The 20,222-nt window shown below is 43.1% G+C and overlaps 1 protein-coding gene across 1 annotated transcript in view; it reads left to right on the plus strand.

Annotated features, from left to right (window-relative positions):
* The first annotated feature begins 1,100 nt into the window (after nucleotides 1–1,100).
* srrm4 (serine/arginine repetitive matrix 4) overlaps nucleotides 1,101–20,222 on the plus strand; it is a 97,970-nt gene continuing 78,848 nt past the window's right edge. Inside the window, exon 1 of the mRNA XM_061730553.1 lies at nucleotides 1,101–1,656. Within this exon, the coding sequence (XP_061586537.1) occupies nucleotides 1,454–1,656 (203 nt within the window). The 5' untranslated portion in view covers nucleotides 1,101–1,453. The remainder of the gene's footprint in view (nucleotides 1,657–20,222) is intronic.

The following is a 20,222-nucleotide window of genomic DNA, read 5'->3' on the forward strand; positions in this document are numbered from 1 at the left end:
ATGCTGCTGTGCAGAACAAAGAGAGGCTCGTAGATGGATAACTTTTCACCATTTCCTGCCTGGTCTGTGTAAACGTAAAAATGTAGAAGTGACGTTACTTCCGCCATGCCTGTTTACCATGTTAAACTTGAGGTGTTCAAATAGTCCCATCGGTAGATTGGCATGGTATGTCATCGCATTAGTGTTCAGTATTGCTCTTTGTTTGCTTCAGTCTCATGTAATTAGGAGAGTTGCAATACGATTGATTTGTTTTGATTTTTGCTGCAATTTCCTTCTTCATACATACAAAGTCAAGCTGACCCAGGCTTTAAAGGCAGAAGCTAAATATGAACACAAATAAAAACATGTTTTTGCCTTTGTACGAGTTACTATGTTGAATGAGTTTGCAGGCACGTAGATATGTAATTCCTCGCCCCCATCCGTAAATGGTACATGTAACGTGGGGACCCGGCAATTTATGTTGTAAGTTTTGTTGACCAGTGGATCTTTGGCCATTAGCATCACAACTGTAGGTGTGCATTTTGTTCAGATTTAATTGTTTTAAGAGGCTGTTATGAGTTTTATCCTGTGTTCTTGAATATTTTGACTGCAGTATGGCAAAAGAAGAGGAAAAACATGTCATGTGTCATGAAAGAAACAGGCAGACACTGATGGGGGGTGCATGTCTGGATGAAAAGGTAACCCAATCAATGGTGAATCAGGATGAAACATGTGTCACGAATACACCCACGGAGAGAGAGAGAGAGTGGGAAAGGATGATAGAGAGGGTGTCCCTCTTCCAGGTGTCCAGCCCCCAGATCTGACGTCACAACCTCCGAGACACAAAACAAGCTGCTCGTAGCTGAGCTCCGTACTTGAATCTCACTCGCACACTGGAGCCAACACACTCTTCATCTCCCGCTCCAACCTGTCCTCAGACACGCCACGACATTTGCTTCGACACCTGCTCAGCCCACAGAGCGTGGGTGCACGACCATCTCCACACCAACACACCAAACTCAACCCGACTGAAAAGTCCTCCATCTGTAGCGAGGGAATGCCCAGTTTTGTGTGAGGCTTGCCTACGGAGAAGCGGAGAGCGCTTTCGGCTCCCATCTCCGACACAGACCCCACAGAGCAGCAGCTGTCACAAAAGAGGAGAGGCGGACAGGGCAACAGAGTCTCCCCCCACCCCTTCTCATTCTCAAGAACAATACTCAGCCTCCAGCTGGAGAGGGTCAGCTTTTGTCCTGCTGCCTATAGCGTTCCCGCTCAAGTGAGGACGGGACAGACAGTGGTGAGAGCAGAGGAGAGCGGAGGTAAAGAAGGAAGGGAAGAGGACGCTGCAGATAAGGTGCTGCGTCCTGCTCTGTTGGATTCAGTACTTGGACAGTTCCCGAGCTGCCGCCCGCACAGGAAGTCCACCTGGTTCATGAGAGCAACAGTCTACTGAGGGAGCTGAGGCGGACCACAAATGCAGCCGCCGTGTGCCCTCCAGCTTGCCCCCTGTGGCCCCTCTCCTCCCCTGGGATCGCAGGACAGCACCGCCAGCCTCCAGCAGCTGGGAGAGAAGCAGCTCTTTGAGAAGTTCTGGAGAGGGACTTTTAAAGCCGTGGCCACCCCGAGACCGGAGAGCGTCATTGTGGCGAGCATCACCTCCGGGAGGAGAGTGCCTGAGTGAGTTCTTCGTGTAATGCCTGTTCGCACAGTGATTTAATTTCTTGTATGAAGGCAGAAGAAAATCAGCAAGTGGTTTTGGGAGGATTTGCTGATGGAGCTACTTCACAATTTTTCTAAATCTACCAAAGCCAGAAGTCACAACATTACTCTTTAAATCACAATAACAACATTATTATGACCTCCTGCTAAAACAATGTGTTGAGGCTTTAATCCCTCTTACTTCTTGTACATAACCTGTATAAAATATCCAAAAAGATATCCAAAAATGCAACATTTGTTCTAACAGATACCCGAACTCTATATTAAACCTGAAAGTGGGGATGTAGATAAGATCTATATCCCTGCCACAGCCCGTTGAATGCTCTTTAAGCATCAGAAAGACCCCTGATGCCTCTTTTCAAAAGTTTGGATCGATCAAAAAGCCTTGACGTGTTTCATCCCACAGAGAAGATCAGTGCACATGCAGGGATCCCTCAAAGAGTCACGAGCCAAACCAACTCTATAATTAATTTATCATCCAGGATACTTCTTTGTTGTGTTTTTTATGCTTTTATGCGTGCATCCACTTGTGACATACATCATGAAAACAGGTGGCCAAGCGAGAACAGCATTCAGATATCTGTCCCCTTTAAAGGTCATGTGACAGCATCTTCCTGCCTCTAATGTCAGACGCGTTGGCTCTGCCTCCTGTGACACGGCTCGGTGCCAGAGTCCCTGTCCAAGGAGCATCATGTTTTCTGTTTCTCCTGACACTTTCATCCCTCAGACCAAAGGTTAGCTGTAGCCCGAGCAGCCTTCAGGGCGGTAAGGATGAATGCTGGATGCCCTTTTCCAGCTTATCCTTTTTCTTTTTTCTTTGTTTTTTGTCACAGCTTCGCTCCAGCCTGCTCTGTCTGCCATCATCTGTTGGCTCTGACAGCTTCATTCATCATTTCAGGAACTTTTCTGGCAGCGTTGGCCATTTGTTAAACGCGACGTCTGTATTCCATAACAGTGCAAAATAAATTGGACAAATGTTCCAAAAATGTAAAAATATCTGATTAACATTACTCACAGAGAGCATACACATATATCGAGTAAATGGTGTATATTGCTTGGATGACCTTTGAATGTTTTAGACACGCACCATCAACTTTCTCTTATGTGAAATTAACTATGTTAATGAGGATTAGAATGGCCCATTTCATCCAACAATCAGGGGACAGACACAGCCAACCAAATAATGTGTCTTTAATAGCTTCTATAGGACCACGATATTCACTCGGCCTGGTTTTATAGAAGTGCATTAGCTTTTTGGATATGGCCATAAAGTAATTTTATTGTACAAATATGAACAAGTATTCCTCTGTGTGCCTTCGCCTTGCAACCAAGCACAGCCTGCCATGGCTGATAGATGAAGGTCTATTTAGGGAAAGTGAACAGAAATGAAATAGATATGAAGTAAACGGACCCAAAGAAAAGGAAATGTAATGCGGCTCGCTGCCATGAAGTGAGCAGCCTTTTGGAAATAGCCGGAGACTCTGGAGCGGGGCCCAGCTGTCTCTTCGGCTTTAGCTTCTCCGGGAGCGAAGCTTTCCTCAAGTGGCTCTGCCCCTCATCGGGCTCCAGTCGGGTGACAGTGACGATGATGGCGGCGTGGCTGGCGAGAGCCAATGTCCCCGGAGAGCATGCATGATGGTGCTAATCCCCCCCGGCCGGGTCTCCCTGCGGTCCAACATTTGTCCCTCACCTCTTCACTGCTCAGGATGGGAAAAAATACAGTGAGAGACTTTTGAGTGATACAGATTGTAAATAACAAGTATAAAAAACAACAAATGAAACAAGGACAAGAGGCGAGATGCTGGAGGAGGCGCAGGCGTCCTGGCTCCTGCCCTGCCTGCTGCATGGCTGATTCTGCCCAGGCAGAGGGCGACCGGGGAATGCTTAGACAATCAGAATGCACGGCCCGAGGCTTGTTCCTCTGCCTCCTTCCATCTAAGAGGAAACATTATTATTCACTGTGGATAACTGAGGGGTGATAAACAATCGCAGTGAGAGCGAGAGGGCATTCTGTATGACAAGCAGAGATGGAACGAGGAGCGGGAACAGAGGGAGCGCCACAGGGAGATGTTTCATGTTCAATCAGTGGAAGTCTTTATTTCTGTTTGCATCATCCTCACCTCTTCTTTGTGTTCTCCTCCTCCCTCTCTGTGTTTTCCTTTTTGGCTCCTGAGATACGATGCTGGAAGGGCCTGATGGTCACTGGGGAGTAATTGGTTGGCTGACTGTCACACAGGGGAAGGGAAGGGGTTCTCTCGAACCCATCACGACTACACAAACTCCTACAAGTTGTAATCTTTCCTTTTTTTTCTTGGTGTTTGTTTTGGATGGGTAGAGGAGGCGGCTGTGTCCTTGCTTAGAGAAAAACAACAGAAACTACTGGCTAGCCGTGTGGCTGTGGACATTTGTGTGCGTTCATGTGCATCTGCATTGGATATGTTTTCCAGTAATTGCAGGGGTTTAAAACGAGGGGTGTTAGCTCGCATGTGTGGCTGCCGCTTTAGTGGGGTCTTGTCCAACTCCGTGGCAGATGGTGAGCGTGAGAGTGTGCAAAATAGGGAGGGAGGGGCTGGAGTCTGTGTATTGGTGTGTGTGCGTAGTGGGGGGTTTCAGGCCTCTTACCTCGGCAGATGCTGGTTTAATGAGGAGGAGGGGGTGGGGGGGTTGAAGGGCCTTGTCCAGTGACAGCACCAGAGGGAATACACAGCAGGCAGGACAAAATAACAGGGACACCTTTGATTTGGAGTATAATGCAGCCCAGGTGCAGCTCAAAACTGCCTGTTATATTTAAATACCGCTGAAACAACTCTTTTATCTGAGTGGCATTCACAGCACACGGCTCCAGCTTCTCAAGTAGGATGATTTCCTCTTTAGTTTGTCGTAAAATAACATGGCCTCTGCATTTTTTTGGACAGACAAGACACTCAAAGATCTGTGCTTTGTCTCACAAGGGTCAAGGCACTGATTTGCCTTGCAGTTAAGAGTCCTAATGCAGTCATGTTCAGAGGTCAGTATTCCTCCTTTTTGTTTTGTGTACAAACATAATAAAAACAATATTATCATAGTTGATCTGATGCCAAGTTCACACTGTGGGATTTCAGACAAAAGATATGCAGTTGTGGGGAGAAAAAAAACCAAAACAAGTATCAGCCATCATAGTGTAGAAAATGGTGATCGTAACCCTAACCCATCTCACATTGAAGCAGGAGCGGAGATGAAAGATGGAACTGTCTTGCAAACAAAGACAGGCCATGACAGATATTAAGCAGCGCCAGAAATCTAACGACTCCGTCTACTGATTTGCTAATTAAAATGAAACTTGAAATGATGTATTGATGCGAGCCATCCTTCAAAGAAAGTGAAACATAAAGGAAACTAAGCTTCACGAGAGACTGAGGAAGAATCAGATGCTGTGGACTTGCCGTAACAGGAGCCACTAGGTGAAGACATTAGAGGTTGTCGCACATGACATTTCTATCTGCAGCCTGGGTCACATCACGGTTTATCACACAATGACGTCCAGCGTTGGTTTCTTCTCCTGAATCATGACCGGAAACACGGTCTACTTCACTGATTTATTTTTAAAGCATTTTGGCTGCTCCTCTGGCTGTTGACGCAAACTACAACTTGCTGATGACGAGCGTACATCATCGTACATGCTACACACCGTTCCTGAAGTCTTAAGCCGCGTTTATACTTGCAGTTCAGAACGCGTACGCGAGACGCAGGATACGCGTGACGTCACGTCTCGCGTATCCTGCGTATCCTGCGTACATTTGACGCGTCGACGTGCACGTTCTCAAAAAGACACTGAACGCGTACGCGACCTGCAGTTCTCGCTCTGGCCGCTAGTATCGCTGTTCCCGGTCTGATCCCAGCTGGCACGACTATGCTGCTCTCCCCTGGAGAAAGTCCCCGTGCATATATTTATGCAATATTTAACTTCCCCCCAGGGTTTCCGTTGTCCGGTAAAATATGCCGAAGTCCGGTATTTTATAATCTCTCCGGTCAAAATACTCACTGGTGCTGCGGGACTAGAGTCCCCGGGAGTACCGCGGATGGCGAGCCCCGGCCGCCGAGCCCCGGACAACCCCCGGCGGCCGAGCCCCGGTGGCCGAGCCCCGGCCGCCGAGCCCCGGTGGCCGAGCCCCGGTGGCCGAGCCCCGGCCGCCTAGCCCCGGCCGCGGAGCCCCGGCGGCCGAGCCCCGGCGGAGGTACGCGCCGAGCCTCGGTGCCTCCCGGAGCCGGGAGGAAGCGGAGCCGGGAGCCGGGAGTCAATTGACGGGACTTATTTTATTTTAAATACTCTGTTTTTCAATAAAAATACTATTGAATGACTTGCAAATGAATGACTTGGAATCATATTAGGAACAATACATTTTTTTACCATGTTAATCTTTCTTATATTGACATCTACTTCTCCATATGAACCTAAAATTAACTGGATTTATTGTTTCGTCATTCTTGTTGAGATGGGTGAGGAGAATGCTGGATAAATTAGTCTGGAAAGACTATCCACTTTTGATAATAAGCAATAATAATAAGATAAGTCCTTTATTACTCCCTCAACGGGGAAACTCACGTAGCAGAAGTACACACACACACACACAGGGAAGGGGGTAAAACAGTAATATAAATAAGTAATACACATTAAAAAAAGAGTAATAATAATAATAATAATGTTATGGTTTTCTTTAGCTTCCTTCTAGGCACCCAGAGCTTAAGAGATCATTATTCATTCACACACATTCTCCCCGGTGGTAGCTCCGTCTGTAGCCGCAGCTGCCCGACAGACTGACGGGAGCGTGGCTGCCATATCGCGCCAAACGGCCCCTCCGACCACCACAAACATTCATACACACTCATACACATTCACACGATGTTATAATCTCCTACATCATCCAATATTGTCCTGTAAAAGTGTTCGTTTTTCTAATCTGCTACCGCTGCTGCTGCTACTACTTCTGCTACTTAATATAAGTAGCTTTTCCAACTGTTGCTCTGCTTACTGCCCCCTATCGGTCACCATCGGTATGACAGGCTCTACTCGGGTGGTACGCGACGTACGCAGTGGAGCATGAACAGACACAAAGCAGGCTACGCAGGCTACGCAGGTTACGTGCGTAGAGTATATCCCGGGCTTTACCCGAGATCTAGCAGATCCAAGTCGTACAGTGCGGCTTGTTTTAATCTTTTAAGACTGAACCAAATAGCAGTGTGAACTTCGTATGAGGCGAATACAACTGCAGTCCAACAGCTTACAACTGGTTTTCACTGTGAAAAAATTTATGTAACAAAAATGAGGGCGAACACTTTACATCATTATGGTAAAAATAGCTTGTAGATCCGCCATTACAGCAATGACTCAAAGTACCAATTTTCTGTTTAACTTTCAGTTTTTCACATCATTGTGCAGAGCTTTTGGCCCGTTTGTCTGAACCTGACTCAATAGGTCCCGCTGTTATCACAGGATGATGATCACGTGTTTAACGCATGTTGGGTATTATAAACCCAAGACGTGTTATTTGTCACCTCGTGCCTGAAGGCGAGTTGGGAGGCGTTATCCGCCTAAAATAACACAAGATGTGTGGACGTGTAGAATGAAATGTGTAACTTTCAAAATGATGATGGATGAACATCCAGATGAGCGTTTTTTGGCCAAATTTAGCTACTTTCAAAGACCCGGTTTGTTATTTTTGTGGCCAGTTGTTCAAACATGGACCATCCTTTGTGGTTCTGCACATACACCGGTTTATCCTTGGCTCACAGATCTCCTCGTCTCCCCAGTTACTCATCTTGCAAATATAGATCCCACCCGTGACCTCATCAACTGTTTCCTTATTTTATTTAGAAAAAAAAATGATGGGTTGTACTCGGGTCACATGATCAACAAATCCCTCCAACGACACGGCACTCAATGTAAAAATGATAGGCGTGTTAAACACAGGGTATCTGCCAATGTAAAAGGGGCTGACGACTGCAAAACAACCTCAAATCATGACCCTTCCACCACCATGCTCAAGAGCGAATATGAGGTGCTTCTGCTGAAATGTTTAGTGTTTTGCGAAACATGATCCGGATCAACACCAAACTCCATTTTGGTGTCGTCTTGTTGCAAAACTCTTTCTCCAGACCAGGAAACATCTGCTTTCATAGAGGTCTGCAGACTTGTGGATGATACCTTCATCTGAAGTTGAATTCGCCTAATACAAAGACCCACTACTGTCTGATGACATTCATTATATTTATACAGACCAAATATAGAGTTATAAAATAAAAGGATGTGCTAACTTTAGCAAACAAGGGTTGATCATTTCTAAGCTCTTAACTTAATAGCATTAAGAAATCCTAACCGCCTAATGAACTGCTGTTGCCAAGAACCTGAAGCTCAGTCTCACTACGGCAAAGTATTGAAGGGCTAGAAAAAGGTTTGATCAGGAGATCAGACGAGTTGGACATTCAAGTTAATCAAAATGCTGGTATTTCAGGGTAAAATTGAAAGCGAGTCCACTTGAAATGTCAGTTATGGGATTTTCAAAGTAGCTTGATGTGGAGAGGATGCTGCTGTGACTAACAGCTTGGACGTACAAGGAAAAAAGAAAACTCTCCTGATTAAATCTGTGAGAGGAGACTGTGTGTTAGAAAGTAGTGAAATTTACTGGATGAATATTCAAAAGTGCAAGCTTGTGGGCAGATGAAAAGTTAAGGAAGAAGCTAATTTAGAAGTATAATAATGTGCATTTCCTGGCAGTTGATAAACATGATAACTTCTAATTTCTTCATTTAGATGGTTTATACAGATAAACTGGAACATGACAGATTGTGTCAGATAAACACTTCAAATAGATCATGCAGCAGTGCTGAGCTCTAAAAATAGAGTGACATCTGAGCCCATTTGTTTTATTTATGAAAGAGATATTGAACTGAGTGTTGGGTAGCACCGTTTTTGACATTACAATTTCTTGGAAGGCTGACATATACACTAATACTGCCACCTGTAATAAGCCAGCGTGAAGCTGACGGACTTATCTGCCTGACAGATTAATTGAATTGCTACTGCAGCTACCTGTAAAGTATGCTGCAACCCACCAATATAAACCTACATGGGGAAAAAAAAAGAGGAAAAAATAATATTGCGAGAGTCAAAAGAAAAGAAACATCAAGCAGCAGCAGCAGTCAGCATACCCCAGAGACGAGGTATCTCAGCCTTTAGCGATAAAGAAAAGATTCCTTCTACGGTGATACATCTGTCTGCTCTTCTGCTTCTTCATCAGTGTACTTTTGCCCCAACTTATCTCACTCTCCTCCCATCGGTATCTCTCTCCGCGCTTCTCTCTGTATCTTTTCAGTATACGCTAACTGGCCTTCGCCTGGTCTCAGAGTGTGTAGGATGTGACAGCCGAGGCATCCTGACAAGAGAGCCAGAGATGATGCCAACTCCCCCAGGCGGGGATTGGACTTATGGCCTAAATGGATTCGTATTTGATATTGATTCCCAAATCCATTTGAGTCCAACCGCTGTCACTGGCTGAACACTTGATGCATGGTTCCTGTGTGATTTTACAGCCCAGTTCATCTTGGATATGAGGAGACAGCGTAGAAAGTTAATTACGGGTGTGGGGTGTCATTAACTTTGATACAAAGAAGCAGTTAGATTTTTACTGGATTCAACTTTGATTGCCAGCGAGGAGTATCGGTGATCACAGGAGAAACTGCCCCTTAGACGCCAGTGGGCCGACATCCAACCAATCAGAAGAACAAAGTGTGAGATGTAGAGCGATTACCAGACTAGTACCCCCAAAGGTCAATGGGAATCGTACTAGACCCATTTCATGGGATAGGATTGCTGCCAACTGAATGGACATGGCTGTCACAGCATTTACCAGTGGATCGGGATCCTTTTGAAGACTTTGTTTCATTCATACAGTTCTATTAATCAAGAAATTACAAGGTGCTCCATAAGGGTAAAAATAGGCATAATGTTCAGAGGCGTATATTAATAGATTACAAAATTAAACCACAAAACTTGCAAGCAGTCTGAGTGTGTAAACGGATAACCGTGTAACGACATTAAAAGTAACCCAGATATTCTGTCATATTGTCAGTAGGAAGCTACGACTTTCGCTGTGATATGCAGTCCACAAATTATTTTGAGTCATGCTTGTTTGGCCGTGATTAGAGTTATGTAACTGTGGACACTTAAACGCAGGCTCAAAATAATGTTGAAGCAGAGTGGCTATTGCTTGAAACCAAATCGTCTTGGCTAATATACAATTAAATGCTTTTCAAGTGAACGCCATATCCCAATATTTATAAGAAAGTTTAATACCATAGACTGACAAGAGAAATGTATGCTAATTTTTTAAACAGGGCCGTTTTGCTTCTAAGAGAGTGTTTATATTGTTTGTATCTTGAATTAATTTATGTACGAATGTGTTGTGTCGTTTGATCAGCCCCAAATGACACTCTCTCTGTATGGATGTTGTGTGATTTCAGCTTCATCCATAATGAAAAGGCAATAAATAGTTCGCTTTTTAGTATGTTAAAACCAAACTCGAGGCCTTATGTAAATATGTGATTCGTGATATGGGAAAAAGGTTCAAATTCTGAAATGGGAAAAATGCAAATCGGAGTTTTAATAGCACAAGAAAAAAAAAGTAAAATTCTTGACATATAGCAACTTACTGTACTGTGACAATTATTCTGAGGACTAATTCTGGAAATTATGTTTCCTGTCTGTTTTCAAATTCAAAAATCCTCTTAAAACGTGCAATGTGATTGTGGTGTCTTTGGGTTTACTGCAGCTGGACCGTTTCTGGGAAATAACAGCCTGCAGTGGCTGTGGCTGTGGCTGTGTTAGAGACTGATCACTGCAGAACAGTTACATGAAGCTGCACATAACTGAGACCACCAGTCTAACAAAACTGTATCCATCCATGGTTTTCTTCGCATTTACCTTTCAAAGCACGACTGTAATAAACCTGAGTCTAACATGTAAACGTTATGCTATGATGCGCTATGATGTGCTATGACTGCACAAGTCACCCAGAGGTTTTTTAAAGAGTCAGTTTAAGTTTTTATTTGGACCCTTGGATGGTGCCATTCTGTCAGGACATAACTTTGTCCAGCCCTGTTTAGTCCAAAAATGGCCAAATGTTCAGAACAGACAGATAATCTTGGACATTGGTTGGAACAAATCTACCTCACCTCAGTCATCGCAAACTAACTATTTTAACTCATGCTAAGCTACTATGCTAACTAGCATCATATTAATGATCAAATCTGTCCATTTATCCTCATTTCTACTGTTGCTACGGAAAAGACACTTGGAATGAATATTGCAGGCGCTGATAAAAGGGCTAGCCGAAGGTCCGATTGAGCTTAACTGAGCCCAAGAATGTGATCAACAAGCTGATGCTTACTGGTTGCTCCCAGAGCTCTTTGGGAGCCATGGGGTCATGCTCACATTCTGTTAATGAGGTAAAGGGGTTCATTTGTTTAGTTTTAGGCAGGAAACAAGATGCTGTGCAGAGCACAGGAATAACAAAAGGAACAACTTCTCTCAACAGACTTCAGCAGCCATGATGAACGCAGGGTTGTAACAATTCTGGAAATAATAATAAACAATATAGTTAAACATCATGATGTTTAAATATATTGAAAATGAAACCACATAGACAAAAGTATGCAAACTGAGCATATACAACAATAATAATCACATAAACAACAACGCTCTATACATTTTGAGAATAAACTGAATCAAATGGTTCACCAGCACCGTCTTCTGGCTTAACAGAATATCCAACAAGCGCTCCCACGTGGCTCACAGTTCTGCTCTCCCCCTGCCCCGCTAACCATTTAACTGCAGTGGTACTCCCTACTGCCAGCCAACGGCACCCACAACCAACACAGAGCGCACTATATTCATGAATCAACATGACAGCACATGTCCGTTACTTATCGATGAGGAAAATATATGAGATGCAATTTAATAAACTGAATACATAACCGAAACAATACTCACTTTCGTCAGCCACAGAACACTCGGAGTGCCACAATAAAGCGCTGCTCTGAATAAACAACTTAGCTTGCATTCTGCTCTGATTTCCAATGTCGCTAACAAAACCAAGTAGTATTGGAGCTGAAACAGGAACTAGTGGAACCCGTGGTTGCTTGGTTGTCTAGCGTCCTAGTGGTCGCCTCAACAGCACTCCAAAGCAGCTGTCACTCAAAAAGCCAATCAAGTTGGTATATATGAGAGGATTAATAATATTTTACCTGATTAGGAGTATTAAACAATTACCTGTTGTACATTCATCATAGTTGTACAATCTAGCTATGGGGAGCAAATCAGTGTTTTGTGCAGGGCAGTAAACGTTTATCTCTTCAGAAACACAGGGATGAATCAGGTTTGACTCAATTTGGAGTCAGCCCCTAGTGGTTTTATCACAGAACTACTGCTACTGCTGTCATTTAGCAGACACTTTTGACTAAAAGCGACTAACATGTTGGTTTGCTATTCCAGGGCTTGAACCTGGGTCCCCCAGACCCAAGCCCACCTCTGTAGCCACTAGACTACCACATCCCAGAACTAACATTTCCTCACTTTCAGAATTACATCAGACCATCAAATCAATCCCAAACCTATAGAGATGATTTAATAGAAGTTTTGTGGAAAAACTTGTTCACATTATCATTAACAGACCTGGAGACCGACAGTGTGCTGAGAGAAAAATGTGAAAGACATTCATTAGCCTGAAGCTCAGAGTGAGAGTAATATATCGACGAGGGTTTAAATGTGTTACTGGTGAATGGCAATGACTTAAAAAAGCTGATTTTTTTTTTCTGGCTTTTACATCTCACTTTGAAAATTCTAAAATGTATTCTCATCACTGTATCTCAAAGTTGCAGACTGTGAGGAATAAGTTAAGCTTTAATGACACACCTATTGATTCTGGCAGATGATTTTCTGCACAGCCTTTGATGGATCTTTAATACACCCTAAGCATGATGGGTACAACAGTCATGCCTGAAGGAAGCTAAACTATGTGAATAGAGAGCTCAAAAGTCCCATTCTATTTAACCATTTATATCCTTTATTTGTTTTCATTCACTCCATGAAATGATATCAAACTTAAATTTTTGTCGTTTGGGTTTATGAGTGAGGGGATGAAACAGCTCTAAGTACATGTGGGTACTGCAGAAATCCAATGAGGCACACGCTTGAAAAGAAGCAACATATGAGCTGTAGATAATTATTGAATTTTTTTTTTCCTTGGATTCTCTTTATCTGCCAGGCAACAGAAGATAAGGGAAATAACATTTTGTTACCACCACCTTGGGACATTACATTGGTAAAAAAAAAGTATGTGAACCTCTTGGAATTTACATTTTTTGCAATCGTTTGCCATTAAATGTGTCTTAAGATGATCTGAGTCACAATTGCAGAGAAACACAACATGCTCCAGCTGATGGCACATAAACAATTACAATTTTTCTGTATTTATTATTAGTATTATCATCATTTTTAATGCACACATTAACTATTCAAAGTGCTGAAACAAGTAAGTGGACCCTCAGGGTTGGTATTTGGCAGCACTGTCTATTTTTACGGGACATTTCACACACAACGGCAGCTCAAAGTGCTTTAAAAAGGCATTAAGATGAGAGAAAGATAAAAGATAAAGGAACGGCAATAAAATCCATATTAAAACTGCAAAAAAAAAATTGAAAATAACAAAAGCAAACGCTTTCAGTCCCTCTGGATCAGACCTCCACAACACTCAGGAGGAATTTTCAACCATTTAAATGGCTCTCAAGGTTTTTCCACTGTATTTCTCTCCTCAGAGGCCTGAATTAACACAACTGGACTTCCTCTTTCTTTGTTCTTGACGATGTTTCGCCGCCCATCTGGTGGATGGCTGTGAGTCTGAACAGAAACTGCTTTCAGGCGCAGGTACCTGCAGACGTACACATGGAGGCAGAGCACAGGGACATGCAGTATGTGGGCACATCATTGCAGTATGTATGGAGCCCAGCACATATTATGGGAGGGTGGGTGGAATTCAGCACGATAATTCCTCCAGAGCTGAACAGCAGCAGCAGCATTTTTGAAGATCAAAGCCGAGAGCTGAGTGTTCACCCTTTCCTTCAAACATCAGCTCAATGCTTCTGTGAAATTTCTCCGCAGGGATCGCAGTTTCCTGACTGCGGTCCACCTCTGCATGTGTGGAAAGTGCTAGTTACCCTTGCCCTCCTCAAGCAAATCCCACATCCTCATTAGTTCAATTCAAAATTGGATATTGTAATTATTGCAGACATTTATTTGCTCAGTTTTTTTTTCACAAAAAAGGCAACAAGCTGATTCTAAGGGCAGGCAATAGACAAATGAAAATCCAATACATAACAAAATGAAGAGTTATTTATCGTTGATTACCCAAAAGGATGGTATTCAGCTGCCCTCTAAAAGACTAAACCGTGATAATGGTGGGTGGTGCACTCCATTTTCGAGGAGCAGTGGCCTCCAGCGATCTATCACTACAGGATCTGAAGCAGTTGCGTGGGACATGCAGTAGCTTAAGGTATTTGGATTGAAGGGAGCATCCTGCAGCTGACTGACTCAGCTCCAGAAGCTGGGGCCTGGCCATGCAGAGATCCTGTGTGAGATAGTTAAGATTTAAACGCGATCCTTAATTCCTTCGGAAGCCAGTATAGTGTTATGAGCACTGGGGTAATGTGTGAGCATATAAGTGACCTTGTTGTTAATCTTACTGCAGCATTCTGGATACCCTGCAAGCATAAATAGTGGATTTGGTGATTAATATGAATAATGCACTGCAGAAGTCAATTTGTGAAGATGGGAAGGCATCAATCAGAATCAGAGAGCTTTATAGCCAGGTACAGTAAAAAAGGCTTTACGCTGCTAGGAATTTGTCATGGTGTCAGGTCCAAACCGAACGAGCTGGGGAGTTGGGCTAGTGTTCAGCAGGCTGACAGCAGTGGCCTGAAGTCCTGGTCCTGGTGGAGTGGAGCTTCTTGCCAGAGGGGAGGGTCTGAAAAAGTCTGCGTCCAGGATGAGAAGGATGAGACGCGTCGACTATGGAGGGATTTTAATTTTTTTATTATGCAAGCAAAGAAAAATTAACTTTCAATCAAAAATCAGATTGAGAACAAAACTATACAAACTGTAATTAATTTCTTTTAAATTGCAAGTAAAACAAAACATATTTAATTGAAATATAAATCCAAAGTTTTGTTTGAAAACTTTAAAGCTTTGTCTGCCATGAACTCTAAACATGTTGCATGTTTCAAGTTTAGATCCCACCCAGGAAATCCAGCACAGAAGCTTGCAAAACTTTTAGATTCGCAAACAATACTTAAACGTTTTTAAACAAAAACTTTGGATTTATATTTCAATTAAATATGTTCTTTTACTTGCAATTTAAAAAAAAAAAAGTATTACAGTTTGTATTGTTTTGTTCTCAATCTGATTCTTGATTGAAAGTTCATTTTTCTTCGCTTGGATAATAAAGAAATAAAAGTCCCTCAACCGCGATCCTGGCAGCACGTCTCCGGGTCTTGGAGATGTCCAGCTCCTGAAGAGATGGGAGGTTGAAGTCGATCCACGTTCTCAGCAGGATTAATGACACGCTGCAGCTTCGCCTGGTCCCTGACCGTGGCAGCACCGGACCAGAATGGGATGGAGGATGTGAGGATGGATTCGATGATGTTCTCCATCATCTTCACAGGGAAATTAAACTTCTTTAGCTGCCGTATGAAGTGCGTCCTCTGCTGAGCTTTCTCTGTGAGGGCGCTGATGTTCTGCTCCCACTTGGGCTCCTGGGTGATGGCGTCGCCCAGGAAGTGGAAAGACCCAACAAAGGTCAGGTTTGTTTCAATGACTGATAATTATCATCATATTTTTAAAGTTGACTAAGTTATAAGGTGTCTCAATTAAATGTTTGTGATATACTGTAGTACAAATACAGTAACACAACTTCCTTTTAGAGTTCATTGCGACAGGTTTGGGGTGTGGATTCCCCGTTTCTGTGGGATGTGGCATTTTCTTCTTTGAAATCGATGTCAACTTTGCACCTTCCCAAGTCTGAGGTAGAGTACTGAGGAAGAGATGTAATGTGTGGAGGAAAATATGGGGAACATGTGCAACAAATGCTGTCAAGCTAAAAAAAATCTTCATATCATGTCTGATTTAAAATACAATTTCTTGTTATTAGTTTGGTGATTCACCAGGTCTGTACAGTTAAGCTGTAAGGTTGCCTATTGCACTTAATGGAGCTGTAAGTGCACACTTAAATATATGCATTCATCTGCGACCCACCGCCGCCTGTGTAATCCTTACTAATCTGAACAAGATCTCCGCATTTTCACACCGCTCGCTTCATTAAATTTCAATCAAGCGCCACTGAGAGACCAAAGTAAAAGTATAATTTGTACCCAATTCATTTTCATCCCCAGGGTGAAATACAGCCTGCTTCCTCAAAGCCCCTGGCATCTGTGAGATATGCAGAACCTCTCCTGACGCAAGACGCTGGGGAAATATAGGGAGCAGACATAAAAAAAAGAAAGCCCATAATTCTGGGACTTCTACTCGTGAACAATGAAGGTCTTCTCAGGGCTGCTGGAGGAGAGGTGAAGCAGAGTCTCCTGTTACTGAACAGACTCTTTCAGAGGACTGGTACTGTATTTATAGTTCTGACATGAAGCACTGAAGGACTGTCGGTCCCCAATTTTAACTGTTAACACACACACATATATTTCAGAAAGTTAAGAGTAGCTTAAGAGATTAATTTGTTTGATGAAAAAGATGCACTAATTATTCTCATAATTGATTGATTCCTAGCCTCGTAAAATCAGTTTTACAAAGCTTTATAGATGTAGATCCTCAGTCTTCCTCAATAAAACTTAAGGGAAGAGACTGATTTTGTTTGCAATGTTGCCGCTCTGATGGCCCGGCTCTGTCCAGTCCATAATTTACAAAATTAGGTCATTTACACAGCTCATATGTTACGTGAGGTACTCATGCAACATATCTTTGGAAAGCAAAGATTCTTGTGATTCCAGCAATATAAACCATTCAAGGATATAATCATAGCAGCTGGTACATATGGACACTACAAACAAACAAACAAAGATTTGCGCAGTTGACGACATAGAAGATGTCCAGTCAAAAATATTCCCACAAAAATGGTCTGGTTATAGTCAGAAAGGTCCAGTAGATCCAATCTGTGGCAGGGTGGAGTAGCTGCAGCCACTCAGGCTGACGGGAGACAGGTGTGTCCCATCAGCCTCTCCACCCTGCCAGCCTTGATAAGGAGGACTGGGAGACTGCAGCTGGGTCGGACTGAGAAGCTGCTGCAGAGAAGCAGAAACTCCTGGTCGTGGTGCTTGTGCGCGTGTGTGCAATAAAAGGGTTCTGCACAAAACTCCGTGTCCTCTCTGTCCTGCCGGTCGGGCCCCCGTAGCACTCGCCGTGCTACACAATCCAGTAAAGTATTTAGTTTGGAAATAAGCCGGATGATCAATGTGTTGCTGGCTGTAACCACGCTGTGCACGTCTCAGCCAAGAGATCTCAAAATGGAGTCTGCACCCCCTCCTTTTGATTGACACCTCATTCGACCATACAGGAGCTTCCCTGTCCCCTCCACCGACTACATAGCGAATCGAGCGCCTGTATGCAAATGAAGCGCATGTCCGGCTTTTGTCATGAAAAAAAATGAGCCAATTGGAGCAATCGTGCTGATGACTGGCACATTGTATAGCCAATGAAATGCTGAAAACAACAATATGCGGCTTGAGGGGGTGGTAATAAAACCCACAGCGGGAAATTCAATTCAGAGTAGTGAAATCACTGCAGCAGATCAAACGTGCGTCTGTGTTTTGACTCTTTGTATGTATTTATATATATTTCACCAATATTGATAGTGGATCTGGATATACAGTATGATAGGATACCTCTAAGTGTCAGCTTTCATTAGAGGCCAAAATTATGACTGTATGTTGAAAGGTTCAAGAGTTATGCCCATGGTTATCCAAGTGTCTTTTTGGCATCTCCAAATGGCCATTTTTGGAAAGGTTTTAAACATAATCTTACAAAAACATGTGTAAAATACAATTTTTTTTGTGGTATTGTTATCAAATTTGAAATTTCACTAGATAAGGCTTCATGCTGTGGTCTCATTGTGTTTTCCAGCTAATAAGTCACAGATTGACTCATCTGCAGACATCTGATTACAAAACAAATTTCAAAACAAAAAAACCTTCTATTTCAGTGTGTTCAAACTTAGATTACTCAATGCTAGTAGCAGTTACAGTGATTCTAACAGTTGGGGGACAAACTTCAGAGGGTTACCTTTCAAAAGAGACTAAAAACATCCATGTACTTCAAACGGTTCAAGAACAGCTTTCAATTTACTTTGGGTATGCCTTGGATAGGCGTTTTAGGCGACTTTTACAGGAGTTGCAACAGGGGCGTGCCTCTTTTTAGTGATATAACAATAAGTTTGAGTTACTCTCTTGTCCACGTGCAAGTGCAGGCGTAACGTCAAACTTAGACGGAGCTGGATTCAGAGATTTATTAATCTGCACCTGCTGCTGCTTTGTTTTGAAACCCCTGACATTTGGAGAAACTCTAGGCGTTTGGCCTCATATTGTAAATTGAATTGCTTGTTTACAGCGTGTGCACGTGGGTATGAATGAGTGTTTAGTCATTTTGTTCAGTTCAGGAAAATCACCAAAACTAAATAAAACAGTTGGAAACGTAAAAGTGGGAATGCTTGTGTTACTGGCGGCGGCCGTCTGAAGGGAGCTGGACGAACCCTCCTGTGATGTCACCCGTGGGTTGGAGGAGCTGGCTCCATCTTAAACATCGAATGAAACCAGTTCACCCTGGACTTTTCCAGGTTGGTCTGGTGGCGCAAGCAGATGCTGCCAAAGCCGCTGAACCCAGAATGAAATGCCATTCGCCAGTGCTCGCCTTCAACCGGCGGCTTTGGGTTTCCCTGGACACCTTCCAGGCCAACTCTGTACGATCAACAGCACAGCCAGAATATTATCCCTGGAATTAGAGAAATTACTTATTAGCTTTTGACTTACAGTTAAAATGTCAGGTTCCCTGAAATGATTAAGCACTAACAAATTGCCTGACAGCTAGTTTTTAAAAACATCGACTACAAAGCAGCCATACTAAACAACCAAATAACTGAACAACTCTAATTATGCATAAAGTTGTGCCCTTCATACAATATTTATCTCATAAGGTAAAAATGCCCTAACCCTGCAATCTTTAAAGACCAAAATTGTACATGTTTTTATTTCTGCAACAATGCTCACTAAAGACTTTCAGTGACTTATTTATCCCTTTATTTCCGATTTAATGAATAAGTCACAAACTGTTAACTGTTAACTGTAACCTCTTTACTGTAGGCAACAGCTAGACAGAAGTTGCTTGAAATACTTCACGAGAAATTCCACTTTGTGCCCTTTTAACTTTTGCACAGCTTTAAAACTTTAATCGAAGCTTTTCGTTGTTTTTTTTTCTCAAGAGCTTGTAAAGAACAAGGTCGAAAGTCATCCAACTGCATGGAAGGCACAGAAACTGCTTCCGACGTTGTTATTTTGCCGTCATGATTTTGCAGCTTTATGTAGATGGCACTTGAATTTTGTGGAGGAGTGCAAGAAGAAGTGTAAAACGAAAAGGAGATTTTCAATAAAGAGAATGGGAATCAATATAACAGCATGGCGAAGCATGAAAGCAATGACTGTGGAAAAAGAGGGGGAGGGAGAGAGGGAGACAAAGATGAGGAGAGGGCACAGGAGGTGATGCTGTGTGAGTGACGCAGCAGCCAAGGTTATTACATTTTACTGAATATTACATTTCTTTCCAAGAATAGAAATCCTCTTGAGTTTTTTGCAAAAGAAATTAAACAATTCTGTATGTAGGCGCATAAAATGCAGCCGTGAATAAACCCATCGTGGACAACGAGAGGGGTGGGGGTCTTTGTCTGCGAGTTGATCCGTTTGAAAAAGTGAGACATGTCACATTCCTTTGATGGATCCATTAACAATGAGCACAGTGAAAGAAAAGGATGACTAATAATGGGATCTTCACAGAGCAGAGATAACCCGGACAAAAAGAGAATCCAACATTTATGAGCCAACTTAAGCGCTCATCTTTTTTGCCGGCAGCAAAAGCGCTGAGAGAAACAAAAGCAGGAGGTGAGTCAAAGATTTGCCTTCTTGCTGTAAACACATGAGAGAGAGAGAGAGAGAGAGAGAGAGAGAGAGAGAGAGAGAGAGAGAGAGAGAGAGAGAGAGAGAGAGAGAGAGAGAGAGAGAGAGAGAGAGAGAGAGAGAGAGAGAGAGAGAGAGAGAGAGAGAGAGAGAGAGAGAGAGAGAGAGAGAGAGAGAGAGAGAGAGAGAGAGAGAGAGAGAGAGAGAGAGAGAGAGAGAGGTGTAAGGAATGACGGATACTGGAAACTTTAGGATGTGCATCCTCTTTTTCTTCT

This window comes from Cololabis saira, chromosome 9 (genome assembly GCF_033807715.1).
Source record: "Cololabis saira isolate AMF1-May2022 chromosome 9, fColSai1.1, whole genome shotgun sequence".
Taxonomy (NCBI): domain Eukaryota; kingdom Metazoa; phylum Chordata; class Actinopteri; order Beloniformes; family Belonidae; genus Cololabis; species Cololabis saira.